Here is a 21,520-nt window from a genome sequence, read left to right as displayed (position 1 = left end):
ATGCAGATGGATATGACTTTTTTTTTTTTTAATTTTATTATCATTTTGTCAGGTATTTCTACGATAAATATTTCATGAAAAAAAAAAAAATTATAAAATAAAGAACTATATATACTATAGGAATTACTAAACAATATTGAAATTTTTTTCTTTTTTTTTTCAAGTTATATCCCACACCAGTTTGAAAAACTTGCATACTTATTATAATATTGTTTCACATTTTTTAAATTATTTAAACTTTATGACAGTATATTCAACTTGATTTATCAATTTATCACATATTTTTTTTTTATTTATTTTAAACACATTTTGTAATGATAAAAAAAAAAAACATTTATGCGTATATTATTTAGCAATTTCTATGAGCTTTTTTGAAAGTTACATTTTCAATTATTTTTACAATGTTGAAAAGAGAAATACAATTATTATTATTTTAAAAAATTTTATATATAGCCATAGATTTTTTTTTTTTTTTTGTTAATTCTTATTGATTTTTTTAAATTTTATATTTACAAGTTTTAGTTGGTTTACCAGCCACAAATTTTGTTTAATAAATTTGTTGAATTTTTTTATTATTTAACAATCAATCACCCAAACGTTCGATTTTCTTGGAAAAATAATAATAATAATAATTAAAAGTTAGTTATTTTTTTCTTTTTTTTTTAGAATTTTTTTTTTTTTGTTTTATCGCTTTAAAATTGAATTAAAAAAAGAGCATCTTAAAATTATTCTTTAATCAAGATTTTTCATTGTTTAAATAGAAAAAAAATTCTATATATTTTTTTTTTTTTTTTTATTACATCACTATTTTACAAACGAAATTATTTAATAACTTTTATTTCGAGGCCGTCAACGGTCATAAATCATCACACTTGAGCGTGTACATATCACTGGAAAATTTTTCTGAAGCATATGTAAATTTTGATAAATTATAAGACACTTATTAGAAATATTTATTTTTTATTATTTATTTTTTATTTTGCAAGGAAACACGATAAATTTTCTTTAATTGTTAATTGACAAAAGAAATTTTGAAAAAATATTATTTACACGTTGATCAGTCTTAAACTTTATTCCAATGGAATATCATGTGCCAATTAAGTAATTAAATTTTTTTTTTTTTTTTTCGATTTATAAATTAAACATGCTTTTTACAAACTTTAATCAGCATTTCAATATTTCGTTGAACCATTTACATATTATTTATATAAAAAAAAAAAAAAAAAAAAAATCGTTCAAATAATTTAAACATTGATTCAATTATCGATTTTCAATAGCCAAAATAATTAACAAGTTTCTCCAAAAATATTTAAAATAATTACAATATACAATGATTTTTTTTCTTTTTATATAAATAAAAAATGTTTAATGAACACAATAGGCACGCAATGTGTTAATCATTAATCATTATTATTTTTTCTTTTTTTTTTTTTTCTATACAATACACTCAACTCCCGAAAAAAAAAAAACAAATAAAAAATTAAAAACGATTAATGAAAAGTCATCGTGTTTCCCTGACACCATTATAATTTAAACTTAAATTATTTAATTATTTTTTACATTAACAGACTAAAATTAATTTTACATTATTTTTTTTCATTATTTTTCATGAAAATCATATAAAGAAATTATTTATTATCGAACATTTGGGGGGTGAATTCAATTTTCTTATTTAAAAAAAAAAAAAAAAAAAACACTCAACAATTGTTTGTTGATAATAAAATTGAATATAAAGTATGTTTGTTAATAAAATTAAATAATTTCAGTAGTTAACATATATATAATATTAATTTCGCATTTATCTATTTTGCGATTTTGTTTTTTTTATAATTACATTTAAAAGTAATAATAATAAGCATGAATCTGTATTTGCCTTTGGTCTTGTAATTTAGTTTTTTTTTTTTCTTAATTAAAGCAATCACTGGTTATAATTATCCAAAAAAAAAAAATAAATAACGCATAATTGATAATAAGCGTCAATTGAAAACTTGAATAAAATAAATAATTTTTTTTACCAAAAGACTAATAGTATTATCATCCGAAGTAGCTGATAAACCAAAGTACGTTTTTTAAAAATAATATAAAAAGAAAAGAAAAAAAAAAAAAATCACTTGAATAAAAATGTTACGTTAATTTTATCTGATGACTGATGTAACATTTTTTAAACGTCACTCAAGGATGCATACTGCATGTATCATATTTTTTTTTCTGTTTTGATGTATGTGGTATAATTACGATTTGATTAATTTACACCACATACGATAGTATAATTGGATTTCGAAATATGACATTAAACAATAATCCATCATTGTCAATTAATTTAACATTTTTTGTTTTTTTTTTTAAAAAAAACTAAAAATTGTTGAATTACAATAATAATTTATGATTATTCATGAAAATCATAAGTTACTTTTAATAATGATAGTAATTTAATAAGAAAAAATAACGAAAAAAAAAATAATAATAAATAAATAAAGTCATTTGAACTCAAACGAATTTAGTTGGTTGTCGATTTAGTCAAACATTGGAATGCGAAGTGACAGAAGGTTGTGTGCTAGATGGTATTGATGATGATGATGACGATGATATTATTGAATTTGATGATGTTGTAACAACAACAACTGGTTTAACAAGTGTTGTTGTATTTAAATATTGTGCATTAACAATTGGTACTTGATTAACTGATTTAAGTAATGGTGTTGTTATCATTTTTCCAGTTAAATTTGATGTACCTAATATATGAGCTGTAACTTGATTTCCTTGTGAGACAACAGTCATTGGTGTTAAACCAGTTAATGATGAATGTTGTGTTACAATATGAGCAATACCATCTGATGATGAAGTTGTTTGTATAACTGATGATGTTGATTTACCACTAGATGATTGTAGAGATATACCTGTATGACTCAACGACAATCCTATAATAAAAAATGTATTTTTTTTTTTTTTATTAACTACTTATTCAAATAACAAGTATAATTAATTAATTACCTCCTTGAACTGTAAGAGGTTGTGATTTAACAGAACGAAATACACCAGGTAGTATATTTAATTCAGCACCACCAGGTAAACGTGTTAATTCTGAACCATTACCACCAACCAAAGTAACACCACCAATCATTTTATGAGATGTTTGTGCATCAACCGATCTTATTCTCGTTTGTGCAGCTAAAATAAATATACAAATTTATTTAAAAGCACGAAATGCAGAGGACGTTAACTTAATAAATAAATATATTTATTTAAATTAAATTAAATTGAATTTACAAAAAAAAAAATATATATATAAACATAAATATAAATTTTGATCAAAATATCTTTTTATTTGTCGAATTTGTCATAAATTATTTAAATCATTTTGTTTTGGCACATCATCATATGGACAAAGAAAAAATTCATACATACTCGTGTTATTTAATGGTGGTGGATGTGCAAGTACTAATGGTCTTCCTTCATTTCCTGAATGTAGAAGTGTAACTCTATCATTTGGAGTTGTTGAATGTACAACAAGTGCAACTGGTCTTGCATCACCAGTTGAATTTGATTGTACAATAAGTGGTCTTGTTGTTTGATCATTTGAATTTTGTACAGCAATTGTTAATGGCCGTGGTTCATTATTACCAGGATGAGTTACTAATAATTGTCTATCACCTTGTATAACTCTTATTCCTGGTCCTAAATGTTGTAATGCTGGCATTATTGTTGCAATATTTTGATGATTTGTATTTATAACTTGTGCATTTAACGGAAGATGTATTTGATGTACATTGGAATTATTTAATTTATCTTGAGCTGATGTTGGAATGCTTGTTATTGTTGAACCAGGACTTGAATTTGGACTTTCACGTAAATTATTATTATTACTAATATTACAACTATTATTACTATTATTTATTATATTTATACTACTATTGGTATTATTATTATTACTATTATTATTATTATTATTATTGTGGTTGTTATTAATATTATTAGCCAAATTAAGACCCTGGGTTTGACAAACAACAGCTGCTGTTGAAACTTGACTATGCATTGATGATGTTGTACTTGTTTGATGATTTTGTGGTGAACTTGCTGTAATACTACTTGAACTGAGACTACTTGTACTACTATATATTGTTCCATCACGTGCTAAAGTCGTTACATCAACATCCATATTTTCTGTAACTAAATAAATAATTTTATAATTTTAAAATTGATTATTATAATTGAATTTATACATCTATATAATATGATATTTACCATTTTTATTAACTATTGAATCAACAGTAGAAATTTGTTCTGGTAATAGTTTATTAAAATCAATGTGTTCCCATTTTGATGATAATTCTTTTTTCAATTGAGTTAACCTTTGTTGTGATGATATTCTTTCACGTGCTAATCTTTCCATTTCATGCTCATATTCACGTTCTTTTTTTTTCAACATCTATAACAAACGAAAAATATATATTTTTATTAATTAATTAAATAATCAAGTGACGTCGAAATCTTTTTTTTATTTTTCTTTATATATTTGTGATGAAAATCATACACAAAAAGATTGACACACTTATTTTAATATTAAATTGTCTTTCATTGGATAAACATCATTGGCATGTTGCCAAGAATTTGTATCTACATTTGAACTAGGTACACGTGCGATTCTAGATGTAAAAAAAAAAAAAAAATAGAAAAAGTTCTTTCCGGTCAAAGGTCATTGCGCACGCGTTTATTCTGACACAATGCTGATTAACAATAACAATTTTTTCATATATAAATATGTATGTTTTTTAAATTAAGAATCCTTCAACATAGCCGTAAGACCTTTATCCTATTTTTTTTCTTTTTTTTTTTGTTAAAAAAATATTATGTATTTTTGTTTAGAATTTATAACTTTCTCTGTGACCGTCATATTTTTGGAGACAGAGTTGGAGTTTTGCCAAGGTTTTTTTTTGCAAATTTTTCAAAAGAAATAATCAAAATAAAAAAAAATTATATTAATACCTCAATATGTAATCATTGAAACTTGTCATCTATATATTTTTTTTTTAATTTATTCAAACGAGTCGATAATTTTTCATTTTAAAAATAACATTTTCATACTGAAGAAATGTTATTTGATCAGTTTATTTTCTATTAATAAATATATGATAATTAAATTAATTGATAAAAGTTTAATTTCTTTATAAAAATATAACTAATTAATTTATATTTTTTTTTGTTTATAGATTTGGCGGATTTGTTTCTTCGATGGATTTAATGCTGAATTAAGGTAAGAATAGTTTTTAAGGTTTTTATAAAAAATGTTTCTTTTTTATCAGTAAGAAATTTTAGCCAATGATCATGATAATATTATTAAAAAATTTCCGTATTTATGTCTAAATATATACTTTGTTTTTCACGACTCTTTATTATGTGTTTTTTTTTTTTTAAATACACATAATTACATAGCACAAATAATAATGCTAGTGGATAGGTCAGAAATACAGTCTATTCAACCTGTTGTTTTTTTTTTTTTTTGTTTTCTTTTAATTAAAAATTAGATGGGGTTAATTATTTTAATTAACAATAAAGCAATTTAATTTAAAAACAATTATTGATTAATCTTTATATTGTTTTTAATCAACTTTTAATATATATTGTTGGAGTTAATATAACAACACAGGTTGAAATGTGTCTTAGTACAATCCAACAGGTTTTTCTTTTTTGATATTTATAAAACTATATTATTCGTAATTGAATAGTTTTATTTTAAAAATAATATCACGAAAATTAAAGTTATTTTTTGATAAACATGGTAGATTTTGAGTTATTTCATTAGGATGTTTTGCAAACGTTAAAAAAATAATAGCAATAATGATTTTAATTTTTTTTACAAAACCATAATCAAAAATTAATTTGGTCAAGTAGTTTTTATAAATATTGACAATTAATAATTTTAAAACAATCAATTGATTGATTTCTCTTTATTTTCATGTCAAAAATTAATATAAAATAATTTTCTCTTTATATTTAAAAGAAATATATTTTTTATTTCAAATGAACGATAAGTACTACGTGCTAAGTAATATTATAATGATGGCCACGATCACGTGGCATATAGCAACAGGAAAGAGAACGATATGAAATGATATTAGTCAGACAAAAGTCAAAACGTGGGAGTCAATTTTATGCGTCATTGATTTCAGACACTTGCTTGTTTTCAATATAAAATATAAGTAAAATATCAATGAATATTTAAAACTATATAAATCATTTGATAAAATATAATTATACTTTTAAAAATTAAATGTTTATTAATTATTTTTTTTTTTTAATAGTAAAAGAAATTATTTATTTTTTTGCAAAATGATCATGTGATCAGACTGTCTGTTATTCTTGATTGGTTGAGGAAGGTCAGGCATCTCATTATTTGCATCAAAGAAAAAAAAAAAAGCATTTTTAACAAATGCGTTAATCGTAATTTATTACGCAACACATGGGTTTTTTTTTTTTTTTTTTATTTCTTCAATTTTTTGAGTCGAAAAAAAGAAGAATTCATTTTTTTCTGTCATTATATATTGGGGGAAGGGGGGGCGGTTAATTATACAATATCAACACTTGATTGAAAATTTAATTTAAGACATTAAACAAAGTGAAACTTGTTGTAAAAGTCTTGATGTATAATTAGTAAATTAATGATACTATTGACGACTATTTAAATTTTAAAAATAATCAAAATATTTATAAATTTTTCAAACTGCTTGTTGGTATTTTTATTTAGAAAATAAAATAAAAAAAGAAATACATCATTCTATATCTAAATCTAAGTTGAGAGATTTGACTTTTTTTTTTTTTTTTTATATACACGACAAACAAACATATAACGTACAACGTAAAAATATCTTAACGAAAACTACTTTTAAAAGATCAACGAATTTGTCTATTTAAACTAGGTCATTTAAAACTTTTACCCGACATGTTTTTTTTTATAATTTACATTACGTTTTTTTTTTTTTTCAAATTTTTTATACGTTTTTAATTAACACTAGAAATAAATATATCATTTTCATAATTAAATAAATAATTAATTTAGCAAAGTAATCAGATACTAATCATGAGTATCTAAACTTGGCACATTTGACATTTAATACTCGCGTTGTTGAAAATGAAAAAAGAAAAAAAAAAAAAAAAAGTAAAAAACAATGCTAGTTACCGAATTTGGCAAAACACGTAACGAAATAACCAATTGACTTATATAAATTGATGTATTCAAAATAAAAAAAAAAAAAAAAAAACAAAAAAATCACGAGAATCGAAATATTAATTTGTTGAATACCTTGAAAGCAAGAGGAAAGTTATTTTTTTTTAAATCTTTTAAAATTGACTGGTCAAAAAAAAAAAAATTCAAATATAAATTTTTCAAAGTTATTAATAGTTAATCCAAGATATTTAAAAAAATAAAAAATCATTTTTAAATAAATTTTATTTTATATTAAATATATATAACTGTTATTCGAATTATTATTTTTATTTTTAAAATCAAATTTTAAATGATTTTATTTTGTGTTCAAATCAATTATGCAATTTGGCTTATTTATTATTTTTTTTTTATCCTTAAAATATGATGTTATAATTTAAATTATTCAATTATTAAATTAAAAAAAATAATAATCAATTTTGAATATGTAATGAATGTTAAACAAAAAGAGATAATAAAACCGAAAATATCATATTAATTATAATTTTCATCACGTTGTACATTCCATGGCCTTTGCGTGTTACCATGTACATTAAAATAATTTATTATTAAAACTAAAGGATCGTCAAGAACTTACCTTTATATGGGTTATTGCAGCATGAAGTATAGACAGGTTCGATGACTTTTTTTCGTCTTGTGCTGGTAATTGTTTTTTTAATATTTCAAAACATTCTTTTAAATGTGCTCGACGATTTTTTTCTAATTTATTATGAACTTCTCGTGTACCAGATCTAATTACACATGGTCTTGAAAAAGAAAAAAAAAAAAAAAAACAATTTAATATTATTTTTAATTAGATTTTATATTATTTGGTTTTTATCAAAATTAAATTCTTACCCATTTTTATTTTTTTTATTGTCTTGAGTTTGATCAACGTCAATAATGAGTGATCCAGTACTTCCAGCTCCTGCTTGTGCGTGATTTACATTGTTATTATCAATAAATGTCTGGTGCGTTGTATTATTATGATTATTTTGATGAACAATTTGATGATGATGTTGAGTTTCAGTATGATGAATTATTGATGGTGCTCTTGATATAACTGGACTCTCTCGAAATATTGAATTGCCATTTCTTTTGTTTATTTCATGTGGATATTCTTCTGTAAAAAATTTTTTCAAATTCAATTATATCAAGAGAATAAAACAGCCTCCGTAAAAAAACATTTAGTGTAGAAAAACTTGGGAAATTTTAAATACAAAATGTATATTATATGGTTAATTTTTTTTTTTTTTTCTTCTGAGAAAAAAAACGAAATGAAATTAAAGAAGGTGGATTCTTTGTCAACGGGATACATTCCAAGACTTTTCAATGGACATTGAATAGCCTAAACTTATTGTCATGCCTAATTTTCAACCTTTATTCAAAGCAGCTGAAACATATCGTTCATGCTTTCAAGCAAACTACACTTGTAGTTTTCTATAAATTACAAAGCTCATTCATACTAAAGTTAGTTTTCTTTTTTTATACTCTAAAACATTTTCCTGTTTTAAAAAGATGAATTATAAATTTTGTTTCTTTAATTTATTTAATTATCTTAAAATAAAAATATAAAGAAAATATAAATAATTTACAACAGTTGATTGCTGTAATTATTAGATATATCATGAATTTAATTCAGTCATTAGATTAATTTAAAATTCATGATATAATTTGAACAATTTCGCAAATTTTTATTTTTTATTTTCGTTATCTCAATTCGAAATTCTTATCAATTTATTAATTTCATATCTCACCATGCAGATAATGTTGTATCCATTTTTTCTTAGGTGCTGGTGGTGTTTCGTATATTTTATTTTCCCAAACAACCCCTGTGTTTTTATTACTATTATTATCATTACTACTACTACCACTAGCACAACTACCTGCACTAATAACTACAATTTTATTTTCTCCGATACTCATGTGCTCATGAACATGTGACTCTTCAGCAAATACTAAAACCCCCATATTTTTTAATTTACTTGCTATTGAAATTTAAACATTATTATTAATATAAAATTAGAAAATAATTAATCTATAAAAAATTAATTTATTGCAAATTTATATTGTAAGAGCTTAATGTATTCGCGGTCCGCGACAATCTAAGGACAGAGACGAGCAAACATCGGACGATGATTTAATTTACGTTACCCTGGACTCACACAGACGACCTCTCTCCCCACTTTTTTAACTATTCAATGAATTCTCCCACTCTTTAATACAATACGAATTTTAACGTGTAGATATTATTTTATTATTATTATTATTATTGGGTTTTTTTGTCTGCAATATTTAAGAGTATTCATCATGACAGTTCATCCACGTGGAATTGTTGAAACATTTTTATTTTTATCATTTATATCACGTGGTATAACATTGATAAGATAACAATGTAATATTTTTTTTTTAACTCGAGGTATAACAGGTGTATTTAATTTTTAAAAATTAATTTAACTACATCATATATTGAATATTCAAAGTATTTTTTTTTTTAACTAAATTAAATCGGAAAAAAAAATTAATACTGATTCTAAAATATTATGAGTAAATTATTGAGCTAAAAAAAAATTATGCTCAAACTACTCTGAGAGTTTTTATTGTAAACTCTTTGAAAGTTCTAGAAAAAGAATCAACAGAAATTTATTTTATAGAAACTCGCGAAATTATTATATTGAAAAACAATCAAATGAAAAAAAAAAAACATGCTGCAAAAGTAATAGTATTTTTTTTATTCAAAATCTATGTCTTACCATCAATTATGAGCATTTTTTCTTCACACAATAAATCATCAGGTTCCATACGTTCTCTTTTTATTTTTACACCTGTAAATATAAAAAAAATTTTAAAGATCAATTATAAATTTCCTTTTTTTTTTTTAAATTTAATTTATAAATATTTACACAAATCATGAAATAAAATTGTGTTTGATTTGGATTATAATTATTTTGTATAATTTTTTTTTTTTTGCAAATTTTTTTGCACGACCTTGCAAATGAATGGCGCTACCATCTTGCGGAGACTTGAGAGAATGCATGTTTGTACGTGTTTCAAGCTCCCAAGGTGACCGCGTGATGACGTTTACGTGACCATTCACTGAGGTCATCAAATAAAATTAAAAAAAATAATAATTTAAAAACTTTTACACAAGTTTTTCGATATAAAAATATATATATGATATATAAATTTATAAATAAATTTCTATATGTCATATTTATTGATTTTTTTTTATTGCAATCATTTAAATAATCTAAAATTTATAATTAAAAATGGGAAAAAAAAAAAAAAAAAGAGTAAAGTGTTTTCTCAGCTGCACGTGGTTGACGTGCCTCCTTGATCAAGGCTTGGCATCATGAAAAATTGTGTGGCGGGAAATGGAAAAGTTGAATTGCGTGGCGGGAGTAAATAGCTGCGCAGAAGAGAGAGAGAGATGAAAAAAAAAAAAGAGAAATCACCGGGATCCTCCAGGTCAGGACTGCGGGAACCATAAAAATATATAAATCCACATGTGTGGGTATGTATGTGTGTGATAAAAGAGAGGAGAGAGAATCAAGAGATTTGGCAACGTTGAAAATTGATCAAAGACGCCACGCGGCCGGGCAAACCGCATGGCATGGTGGGGAAAATAGCCGGGGACAGAGTGCATGCGCACTGTAAAAATACCGCGTGCTTTTCCGTCTACGTCTCCTCACCACCCCGGCAACAGCATGTATATTTTATATGACGTTAAAATATTGTGAGCTGAAAATTCTGTCTTACTTTGTGGCAAAGTCAATAAAAAATTACAATTTAAATTTTAAAAATTATGTTTATTTACTTTAGATGAGAGTCATTTGCCAATTTTAAGTTGAAGTAAGAGTAGAAGTCATTGAAATCATTTGCCTAAGGCCTAGTTAGCTCATTAAAAAAAAAAAAAAAAAAAAAGTTTCCTCTACGGCCTCTTTTGTATATATGCATTTTAATTCGATGCAAAAAAAAATAAAACAAAAAATGTTTATCTTTAAACAAAGAATCTTGAATATTTAATTTGTATTTTTTTAAAAGGGTTGTGGAGGAAAAAAAATAAAAAAACACTTATCAAACTTAGGTCCCTTTAAACTTAGAATAGAAAATATTGAATGAGCAATGTGAGTTTGTGAGTTGTTAGAAATCATAGTGAGTTATTAAGACAGCTTGTCAATCAATTGTTTAAGTTAATAGCACCTCGATATTCATGATCTAAGTACTAATTGCAATATTAATAATCTATTTGCAATAATTGTGCTGCTTTGTGTGGGTTAGTTTGTCAATCATCTATTGACTATTTTATTTATCAAGGTTTACTTAAAGTCAAACAATAAATGTCCTTTTTTTTTCCTTCAATATATTTATAATATTGTTAATTAAGAAATTTGGTTCACTTATCAATTCAACCAGAAATATTGAATATTTTTATTTTTATTTTTAAATTCAAATGTGACTTTGTGTTAAATTATAATCATGCAATATTGTTTCTGCTAAAATTTTTTTCTTTTAATTTTAAATTTTGCGTAACTGCGCATGCTAACCTCTGTATTATCAGTAAGTTTGATCATAAAAGAAGAAAAAACATAAGAGTGAGAGGCAAATTTCATCAATACAAGACCCCAAATTATTATTATCATCATCATTTATCATTGTGTATGACTTGTAAGACCCAGTTTACAAAACATTGCCAGATGTTTTTAGAAAAATATTAAATTTAATGACATATTGAAATGCCATATTTAATTTTATATTTAATAATATGTAGGGCAAAAGTGAATATGCGCCTTTTTTTTTTTTATACTTTTAAATTTTTGTTTATACTCGAAAATATAACAACAACAACTTGCACACTGTTGTCATGAAATTAAAATTGCTTGTAATAACTTTTTAAATTTTTTTTTGATACACAAGACAAAAAAATAACTGTATATAATTTTAATTTCTCTTTCTCTCTTTCTTGTCATATCTCATTGACAATAATATTATTTTAACTGAAAAATTTTAATTAATATACTCATTAAAAGAAATACATATAAATATTATTATTATTTCGTTGAAGGTTAGTGTTTTCACGTGATAAGAGAAGAAAATAAAAGAAAAATATCAAAGGGGCGTATCAAAATGATAATAAATTTTTTTTTTTCGCATTAAAATGTATTCTTTATTAAAGTGTAAATTATAATTTTCTAAATTGGAGTAAAATTCAACAGTACATACAGATTTTATAGAGAGTCCAGTGACCCGAACATCCGTAAATTCAAAATAAATAAAATAACAACAACAGGAAAATGATAAAGATTAAAAATAATAATATTTTTAAAAAAGAAAAAAAAAAAAGGGTATAAGAATACGTCAAATGTCATGAATATGAGAAACACTGAGAACAGGAAAATCATACCTAATTTGGAGACGACAAACGCGTGGTTTAAAACGCGTGCGATTCATATGGGTTTTGTATATCCCAGGGATTCTCAAATGAAAAAATTATATTTCTCAACTATATACACGATCACGTGGTCGGCTGGTCGATAGCCGGTTTTACTCCTTCCCTCTTTATACCCTCCCAACACCACCCACAACCCCCTCGCTTACATCTATCTCACGCAAATGACACTTTTTTTTTTTTTTTTGCTAATTTTATTTAAATATATATTTTTTTTATACTCATTCGCATATCAAAAGATTCATGACCTTTTTTTTCTTTTTTTTATATTTTTTCTCTACAAAAATTTAATTAACATAATAATATTTTTTTAATTTAAAGGCAAAAAGTCATGATGAATATTTAAATAATATATTTAAGTGCTGAGGCTAGACTAGTTGGATAATTTGTTTTTGATTTAAATTAATAGCTCAATAAGATTAATAAAAACAACAACAACAACAATATTACAACATAGCATGTACAACATTCTGTGTGTGTGTAGATTTAAAGTTGAAAAAATATATTATCGGTACATGTTTGGCTTGTTGTTATTGTTATTGTTGTTGATGTTGTTGTAGTCGGTAAAAAAGGTGGAGAGTTTTTAAGATACAAGTAGTAGTAGGGGGATTAAAGTGTGACTTACCACGTGGCTCGTTTGAGTTGTGATGATTTGAGTGCGGCGCAACAGCAAACGAATGATCAGATGACGAGGATGTACTTGCATCTCTGCTATTTAATGCTTGCTGCTCGACATACCGAGCTGCTTCTAGTAATGTTTCAAGACTCATTTTGCTTTTTTTTTTTTTTTCTTGTTTATGTACTTTTTATTCCTTGATAATTGATTGGAATGTTTTTTAAATTAAAAATCTGAAACATATATTAAATTAATATAATTAGAAATAATATTAACACGTGTTTGTTTATGTCAGATGAAAATGTCATGTTTACAATTAGCTCCAAAATAAATAAATAAAAATTTGCAGGTTTATTTGCTACTTTGATGGATATTATAAGAAAAAAAAAAAAAGATAATTTTATGTTAAAAATAACATTATTTTGATGCGACTTCCTCGGTTAGTGGTGTGTATATTATACCGCAAAAATTTCTCAACCAACCGATTGCGAGAGAGCTCTTTCAATTCACACTTGGCAACGGTCAACCGTCACGATTATTCCAACAACACTTGTAAAACCAAATGCACGAGTTTTTTTTCTTTTTTTTTGTTATTGGCCAATGGAAGTGGGATACCCTGCTTTCTCATATACACAATGTATATAACTTTCAAATGAAGCCACATAATACAAATTGTAAATAATAAAAAAAATATTATTAAAAAAATTATTTGACATATCTAAAAAAAACATATTTACAGAATGATAAGATGATAATTTTTTTTTTCTCTCTTTTTTTTTATTCAATGAAAAAATCAAACATAACTGTAGAGTGGATAAAAATTAGTCTATAAAAATACCGTAATTTAGCATAAACATAAAATAATAATTTAAAATAAAATAAGACAGCCAGATGCCTTGGCATAAACATACAACACAATCATGCAAAAAAAAAAATAAAATAAAAAAATAGGTGAGTCAAGCTAAAAACGTATGTTGTTATTTTGTCGAAGTTAACCGAATAAAACCGAATGTGGCAGCGTGGCATGAATTTATTCTCCACGCGGAGGTATCCGAATAGCGGGAGACTCTTTTTTTTTAACTGACAAAAGAATTGTTTTTAAATTTTAATTTAATAAATATTTAATCATTTTAGCTTATATATTACAAAAATTAAAAAAAAAAAAAACAATTTAATTAAATGTAATAGCACAAATATATAGCTTTAAAATTTTCACTTATAATTATGTCACACAAAAAAACAAATACATAATATTTAACACTCAACGTACTTATCACCTATGAAAACGTTTTTTTTTTTATTTTTTTTTAATCAGTTAATAAAATTTAAAAGAAAAAAAAACATTTTAAACATACACACAACAAGTTATTCTTTCGAGTTGAGCTCACGTTTAGCTTGCACTGAATGATAAATAATGACAACAGTGTGAAACGACTTTGTAAAAAAAAAAAAAAAAATATATATGAAATAAAAAAGTGGGGAACACACAACCTCGTTTCGTTTCGTTTCTTTTTTACTTTAATTTATGTTTTTCTCGCTTCTTCGGTTTTTTCTTTTTTTTTTTATTTTTTTTCCTGGCGAACGGGCGTGGTACGCGATGAGGCCGAATGAGTATAAACGCTTGACATATTCTACACGTGATTTTATCCAAGACAATTTAAAAAACTCAACACACATAAATACATTTATTTATATATATATATAAATAATATATATTGCACGTATTTAATTTTGGTTTGTACTTACTTGGTTGGTCGGTCGATTTGGTGCTTGCGTTGAATTTGAGAGCAGGGGGGAGTTAAAAGGGGAAAAAAAAAAAATGAGATAGAATGGGGAAGCAGGACCCCAAGTCACGCTGCCACTTTCACGTAGAAATCAATCGTTGTTTTTTATATATATTTTTTAACACGATGCCAAGTAAGGACAAACTCTTAAAAATCACGTTACAAAGAGTATATGCCAATCTGATTTATAAAAAAAAAAAAAATTAATTAATGTTATTATTATAATGATAAACAAAGAAGCAATAAAAAAAAAAAACAGTTTAAATGTCCACGGAGTTTTGATAAAAAAAAATAATATCACAAGATGCACAAATAACTAACACACGCGTTAATCATATATGTAATCGTTGATTATGCACGTATACATGTGTATGTACAATAACAGGCACGTACATGCCCCCTGCAATAGGGGTGGGGGGAGAGCGAGAAAAGAGCACACTTGAAACGATAAAGCAACGTGTATATTGTAAATTTTTTTTTTATATAAATTCGTTATATTCAGATTATTTATTTTTTTATTGTTTTTATATTGATAATAATTTTATCATTATTTTTTTTTAATTATTCACCGTTTACTTTAGTTGAAAATTAAGTTGAAATTTTTTTTTTTTTTTTCTAAATTGTTATTAGAGATGCTTGATATGATGAAAATATTATTTATTGTTTATTAAACTTTGAGAGTTTAATATTTGATTTTATTAGAATTATTTAATTTTTTTTTTTTTTTACACTTTATAACCTGATCGATCTGGCGCGTGGCAGTAACATTTTTACAAGTGTTAACCACTGCGCACAGCCATGCTTTCTTAGCCACGATTCACGTGTCCGGGACTCTGGCTCAACTTTTATTCAGCCAATTGACGATTGTCTCGTGACGTCATGTTAACAATATTCAACCAATCAGAATTATCCATGTGACGTAGCAATAAGCAATCCCTGGGCGTGTGTGTTTTATACATCAAAGAAAAAGAACAAAAAAAAAAAAAATTTTTTTTTTATTATATCTACTTTTACTATATAATATTATATATGAAACCCGTTCGGTGTTTTTTTGCGATTTAACAATTAATCTTTTTTAAATATTTAATTGGTATTTTTGCCATTTATTACTATTTTATTTATGTAGTTTTTTTTTTTTTATTAATTTTATATTACGTCACTTTTAAATTTAAAGAAAAAAAAAAATTATTTTACAACACTTGTATTAAATAATTAAATTGGCACAATGCTGGTAGCAATCTTTTTTTTTTTTTTTTTCTTTCTGTTATTTCACACTTAAAAAAAAGCACATTTTTTTTCGAAATTTTCTTACCTAGCTTTTGTTCAGTTTTGTACACGTGGTAGAATTATTCAAAAATAGACATTATTGAATATTTTTAATTAAAAAAAAAAAAAAAGTATGACACGTATTGTTGAATGAATTTCTTTTTTTTTTTTTTATTGTCAAAATAATTTTTTAATATACTTGGACCACGGATACCCGGCTCGCCCGGGCAAATACTCACTCGAGTGATCTCAAACGCGACGGCGTCACCCTCTTGTACCACCTTTTGTCATGCTCCTCTGTCTGACATGTGCGTATATATCTATACCACGATATAGCACATTGTTGGGTGCTGGTGGTGGTGGTACTGCTGCTCGTGATGCGAGAGAGCTCAGGGAAAGAAAGAAAAAGAGGAGAAGCTTGCTCGTTTGTGCAACGTTGCCATAAACTTTTTTTTTTTTTTTTTAAATCAGAATAATTTCGTTGTGTTAGTTATTATTTGGTATACATATATACACACATACACACAAATAAATCTGGACGCTCTCTGCGATTGCCTGGGTCTCTCCTCTCTCTCTTTATCTTTCACACACGCGCTTTGTTGTTTATCTCTTCTCTCTCTCTCTCTTTACCCCGCTCACATTGCTATGCATGTGGTTTTAATGTTAATTATTATTTTATTATTTTTTTTTTTTTAAATAAAAATAATATACAATGTCGCTAGGATAACGATAACTTTTGTTTGAAAAATGAATTTGATTGGTTTTAATTTATCATCACATGTATAATATTTAAAAATAATAATGATTACGATAAAATTTTTTAAAACGCATGTCATACGGTTACACTTATACTTGTGCAATTTTCATATATGAATTTTTTTTTTTTTTTTGTATATGTATTTGTTTGGAGATGCATGTGCTTTGATGAGAGCATGGAGAGAATATCAACTTCACTTTAAACATATTTGCGTTAGCATGTGAGGTCACTACTATCATTGAAGATAATATATTTAAAAAATTTATTATAAATATATATATTCTCTTCAAGTTGTTACTATTATTATTATTAAATATAATTATTGTTATTACCTTGTTGAAAGATTAAAATACATCCGGTAAAATCATCAATTGTCTATCAAATTCTTGTTCAATTATTTGGTGAAGTTTAATAACTTTTTGATCCTTTTGACCCTTATAATTTTATGAAAATTGGTTAATGTCAAAGGTTGAATAGTTTTTTTTGTAATATTAAAAGGGCTAAGAAAACAAAACAACTGTTGAACCATTAACATTGCATGTAGGCACTTTTTTAAACCAGGAAAAGCAAAAAAAATTAAATTAGAAATTAATAGGGCTATAAACTCATGTTGATTTATTTTGAGTTAAACAGTTAAAAACAGTTGTGGCTTCTTGGGTGTGGATTAACACTTACTTTGATTCAAAATCTTATTTATTTTTTTATTTTATTTATAAAACAAAAAAAAAATAATAATACTTGTTAATCCAATTTGTAATTAGTATAAAAATAGAATTAAAAGAAGTATAAAAAAAACTTGTTATTTTATATTATAATCTCTTTAATAATTGATTCTACATCATCAAAATAAAATTGAACATTAAATTTCTAATCAAAGAAAAAAATAAATTAATTGTAAAACAATGTTCATATATAAATATCTATATAGTTGACTAGAAAACGCATTCACTGTTTTTTTTTTTTTTTTTTTACGAAATTTGATTGTAAATTTTTCCTAAATTTTTGGTATTTTTATTTTGTTTTATTTTGTAAATATAGATTATTATAAAAATATTTATAACAAGTTAACTATATTGCTTTTATTCGCGTTTAATATAGCTTTTAAAAATTTATCAATCATGTTTTTTTATAGTAAAATAGTTGAATGAATTTTAATATATTAAAAATTTGTCACTTTATGCACACTTTTTAAATAAATTAATATTTTCTTTGGTTATCTACTCAAATTACTAACATACAAATGTTTTAATTCGGTTTTAGCTGTATTATCAAATAATGCTGCACGATTTTGACCCTCGCCTTTTTTCACCCAATGACCATAAACTCGAAAAGCACATCCATCAATTACCTGAAATAATTTAAAATATACAATTTAAATTATATTTATAAATAATGTGTTTTTTTTTTTTGTACATACTTTACGAAGTATTTTAATTCTGTAAGGATCTTCTCGAGCAACCAGGGTAGATAATGGTTCTGGTGTTGTATGTAATCTTTTTATTCTAACTGCAGCTCGTACTAGGGTTATTACCAATTGAAATTTCCTTCTTGCATTGAATGATTTTGCCTTCAATTCCTATGTAAATTAATTAAAATATTATATTTAATTTTAATAGGAGTCTTTTATTAAAAAGTTTAATTGTTAGTTGAAATAGTTGAAAAAGTTAGTGTAGAGTAATGAAATTTATTAAAGAAAAAACAATGGAAATTAACCACAAACAATGATAATTTTTTGGTCAAGTTATTTGCATTAATTCAAAGAGTTTATCGAGTTATGAAAAACAAAAAAATTAAAAAAAACTTAGATGAAATTACCAAAGCTAATTGTGAAATCCGACTTAAACGCCGTGAATTTGTAGACAGTGAACGTTTGAGAGGTGCAATATCTGTATCCCACAACTGTAATAATAATTTACAAATACAAAAATTCATTATATTTTATATAAAAATAAATCAAGTGCAAAATAAACTAGTACATGAAGATAAAAGATTACTTGTAAAGAAATAGTTGATCATTTTCTTTGAAGCTTTAGAGTAAATGATTAATAATTTGTTTGTTTTTCTTACCACTGTATGGAAGAATGGATGATCAAGTGCTTCTGTAATTGAAATTCTTTTAAGTGGATCAACAACAAGAATTTTACTAATTAAATCTTTTGGTGCATCAGTTATATCAGCCCATTCTGGTGATGTAAATGTATATTTTCCTTCCATAATATTTCTAAGCATAACCATTTGTTTACGATGCCAAAAAGGTGGACAGCCAACAAGTAGAGTAAACATTATAACACCACAAGCCCATCTAAAAAACAAAAATATTTATTATTTATTATTCAATAAATTATATTTAATTATTTTTAAAATAACTTACACATCAACTTCGTAACCGTAACCCTCAGCATTTTCAAACATATTACATTTTAAAACTTCTGGAGCTAAATATCCAGGAGTTCCACACAAATCTAAATGAAATAAATTTTGAATAAAATTTAATAATAATCATTGTTGTTTACGTTGTTTTTGTTGTTTAAATTTTAAATTATATATACCATGTAATTTTTCTCCATTTTTTAACATTCTTGCAAATCCAAAATCAGTTATTTTAACATTTAAATTGTCATCTAGTAGAATATTTTCTGGTTTAAGATCTCTATGAACAATTCCTTGATCATGAATATGAAGTACACCCTCAAATACTTGTCTCATAATATATCGAGTTTTTTTTTCTGACAGCGTCACAACAGAGGTCAAATAATCAAATAATTCACCATTTTTACATATTTCAAATATTAAAAATATAAATGTACTTGATTCAAATACATCATGTAGTTCAACTGTAAAATTAATTGTTTAAAATTAATTATTATTTACACAAATAAATTAATTAATTTTAACCCACTTATGTAGTGATGTCCAGCAACTTGTCGTAATATTTGCACTTCTTGCATAGTAGCTTCCATCATTGTATGACCTTCAACTCCATCATGTGGCTCATTACTAATATCAATTATTTTAGCAGCATATTCAATACCAGTTTCTTTTTCAATACACCTTCTAACAGTTGATGATATACCTCTAAATAAAAAATAATAATAAAGTTTAAAAAAAAAAAATATTTAATTTTTTATTATTTTAAAAATAGTTTTAACTAATTAAAAAATTAAACGTAAAAAAAAATTTAATTTTTTTTAGAGGTTACATCTATTACTTAACAATAGTTAAATTTGATTAATTTTTTTTTTCATTAAAATCACGTAAATTAATTAATAAAAATTAACAAGTGATTTTAAGCTTATAGAAATTTCATTTCATTTTTTTTCAATAATAAGTAGGCATTGAAAAAATAATTAATTGAGTAATTGATGATTTTTAAAAATAAATATTTATATATATTTTTAAAAACAAACCTTCCAAGAATTTCTTTGGGTTCATATTTTGCATAAAATCCTTTTGCAGCATCTTTGTCAGGCAACAAATCATCACCCTCATCTTTAGCCATTGTTTATCCTTTTTATTTTGAGGTTAATCAATATTCCACTATTTAATTAATCGAAAAAAAAAAAAAACAATATATAATACATTAACAAAAGTAATAATATATATTTAAAAATTTAATAATAAATATATTGTCATGTAAGTATATAAAACAAAATGATGATATATTTATTGAAAAAAAAAAACTTACTTGACAGATAATATTCAACCAAATTGAATAATATATTTTATTATTTCTGGATGATCATTTGACAATGAATTTTATTTATTTATTTATTATTTAAACTTAAAATTTATTGGCAACAATAGTATATTAATAATAAATAAACTAATTTTCACCACACAAAAGCACCCAAGTTCTAATCAATTATTAGCTATTTATCATGACTCTTTTTATTCATTTTTATTTATTAATCAAGGCCAAAACAGAAAAGACACACACATTAGAATAAGACATCATCAGGCATGTTGATTGGTTTATTTTAACCAGCCAATAATTTGTCATAAAAATATGTCACGTGATATATATTCTAGAGAGAGAAAGAATAAAAACAAATATATAAAGTTATTAACTTTTATTTTTAATCAATTGTTTAAGAATTTTTTTATTTATTTCTGTTAAAAATATGAAATTTAATTTTTTTTTTTTTAAATTTTTTATAATTCGTTGATGACAATGACAATGATTGCCATATTTTAAATAATTTAGAGAATTTAGAATTTTAGTCTTTTGTACTTAAAATCTAGAATACATAATAATTAAATAAAAAGAAAATAATTTTATATGATTTTAAATATTCACTTTTTCATTGGTTGATATATATTTTTTTTTTTTTATGACGTCATTAATTGTTGTTAGTTGTTGTCATAATCACAAGTAGCGCTACTATCGAATAATAATAATAACTGTTGATTCGACAACCTCGATCCTTATAAAACTCCATGCTGTAAACAT

At 24.4% G+C, this 21,520-nt stretch overlaps 3 protein-coding genes across 11 annotated transcripts in view; 1 reads left to right on the top strand and 2 right to left on the bottom strand.

Moving 5' to 3' along the window:
- The window catches only part of LOC122852241 (gamma-aminobutyric acid receptor alpha-like), a 53,681-nt gene that overhangs the window by 1,465 nt on the left and 30,696 nt on the right, over positions 1-21,520 (top strand). The window contains exon 2 of the mRNA XM_044151928.1: positions 5,208-5,251. The gene's annotated coding sequence lies outside the window, so the exon portion shown is untranslated. The remainder of the gene's footprint in view (positions 1-5,207; positions 5,252-21,520) is intronic.
- Positions 1,095-16,700, bottom strand: LOC122852238 (type-2 histone deacetylase 1-like). Of its 8 annotated transcripts, none has more exons than XM_044151921.1 (10): positions 15,010-16,700; positions 13,273-13,496; positions 9,952-10,023; positions 8,057-8,321; positions 7,797-7,965; positions 4,243-4,426; positions 3,622-4,167; positions 3,406-3,588; positions 2,992-3,168; positions 1,095-2,918 (listed from the first exon to the last, which is right to left on the bottom strand). In XM_044151921.1, the coding sequence occupies exons 2-10, from the start codon at positions 13,415-13,417 to the stop codon at positions 2,518-2,520; spliced, it is 2,142 nt and encodes a 713-aa protein (XP_044007856.1). In that variant the 5' UTR covers positions 13,418-13,496; positions 15,010-16,700; the 3' UTR covers positions 1,095-2,517. The 8 variants fall into 8 exon arrangements, with proteins under 8 accessions (XP_044007856.1, XP_044007850.1, XP_044007853.1 ...); XM_044151915.1 differs by having other exon boundaries at positions 3,406-4,167; positions 15,010-15,227; positions 16,360-16,699; XM_044151918.1 differs by having other exon boundaries at positions 3,406-4,167; positions 8,057-8,318.
- LOC122852244 (phosphorylase b kinase gamma catalytic chain, skeletal muscle/heart isoform) lies at positions 17,873-21,078 on the bottom strand. 2 transcript variants are annotated; one of them, XM_044151935.1, is made up of 9 exons: positions 20,756-21,064; positions 20,478-20,607; positions 19,970-20,145; positions 19,620-19,904; positions 19,442-19,532; positions 19,138-19,372; positions 18,886-18,969; positions 18,488-18,646; positions 17,873-18,418 (listed from the first exon to the last, which is right to left on the bottom strand). In XM_044151935.1, the coding sequence occupies exons 2-9, from the start codon at positions 20,567-20,569 to the stop codon at positions 18,284-18,286; spliced, it is 1,257 nt and encodes a 418-aa protein (XP_044007870.1). In that variant the 5' UTR covers positions 20,570-20,607; positions 20,756-21,064; the 3' UTR covers positions 17,873-18,283. The 2 variants fall into 2 exon arrangements, with proteins under 2 accessions (XP_044007870.1, XP_044007871.1); XM_044151936.1 differs by lacking the exon at positions 18,886-18,969 and having other exon boundaries at positions 18,078-18,418; positions 20,756-21,078.

The sequence above is a fragment of the Aphidius gifuensis genome, linkage group LG3 (genome assembly GCF_014905175.1).
Source record: "Aphidius gifuensis isolate YNYX2018 linkage group LG3, ASM1490517v1, whole genome shotgun sequence".
In the NCBI taxonomy this organism is placed as follows: domain Eukaryota; kingdom Metazoa; phylum Arthropoda; class Insecta; order Hymenoptera; family Braconidae; genus Aphidius; species Aphidius gifuensis.
This window is presented reverse-complemented; position numbering and strand designations above follow the sequence as displayed.

Coding starts and splice junctions, on each gene's coding strand:
- LOC122852238 (XM_044151914.1), bottom strand. CDS start 13,417: ATGAGTCTTGAAACATTACTAGAAGCAGCTCGGTATGTCGAGCAGCAA. Junction 10,024..13,272: donor CAACTCAAACGAGCCACGTG/GTAAGTCACACT, acceptor TTATATTTACAG/GTGTAAAAATAAAAAGAGAA. Junction 4,427..7,796: donor CTGCAATAACCCATATAAAG/GTAAGTTCTTGA, acceptor CGTTTGTTATAG/ATGTTGAAAAAAAAAGAACG.
- LOC122852244 (XM_044151935.1), bottom strand. CDS start 20,569: ATGGCTAAAGATGAGGGTGATGATTTGTTGCCTGACAAAGATGCTGCA. Junction 19,905..19,969: donor TGCTGGACATCACTACATAA/GTGGGTTAAAAT, acceptor TTAATTTTACAG/TTGAACTACATGATGTATTT. Junction 18,419..18,487: donor GAATTAAAATACTTCGTAAA/GTATGTACAAAA, acceptor AAATTATTTCAG/GTAATTGATGGATGTGCTTT.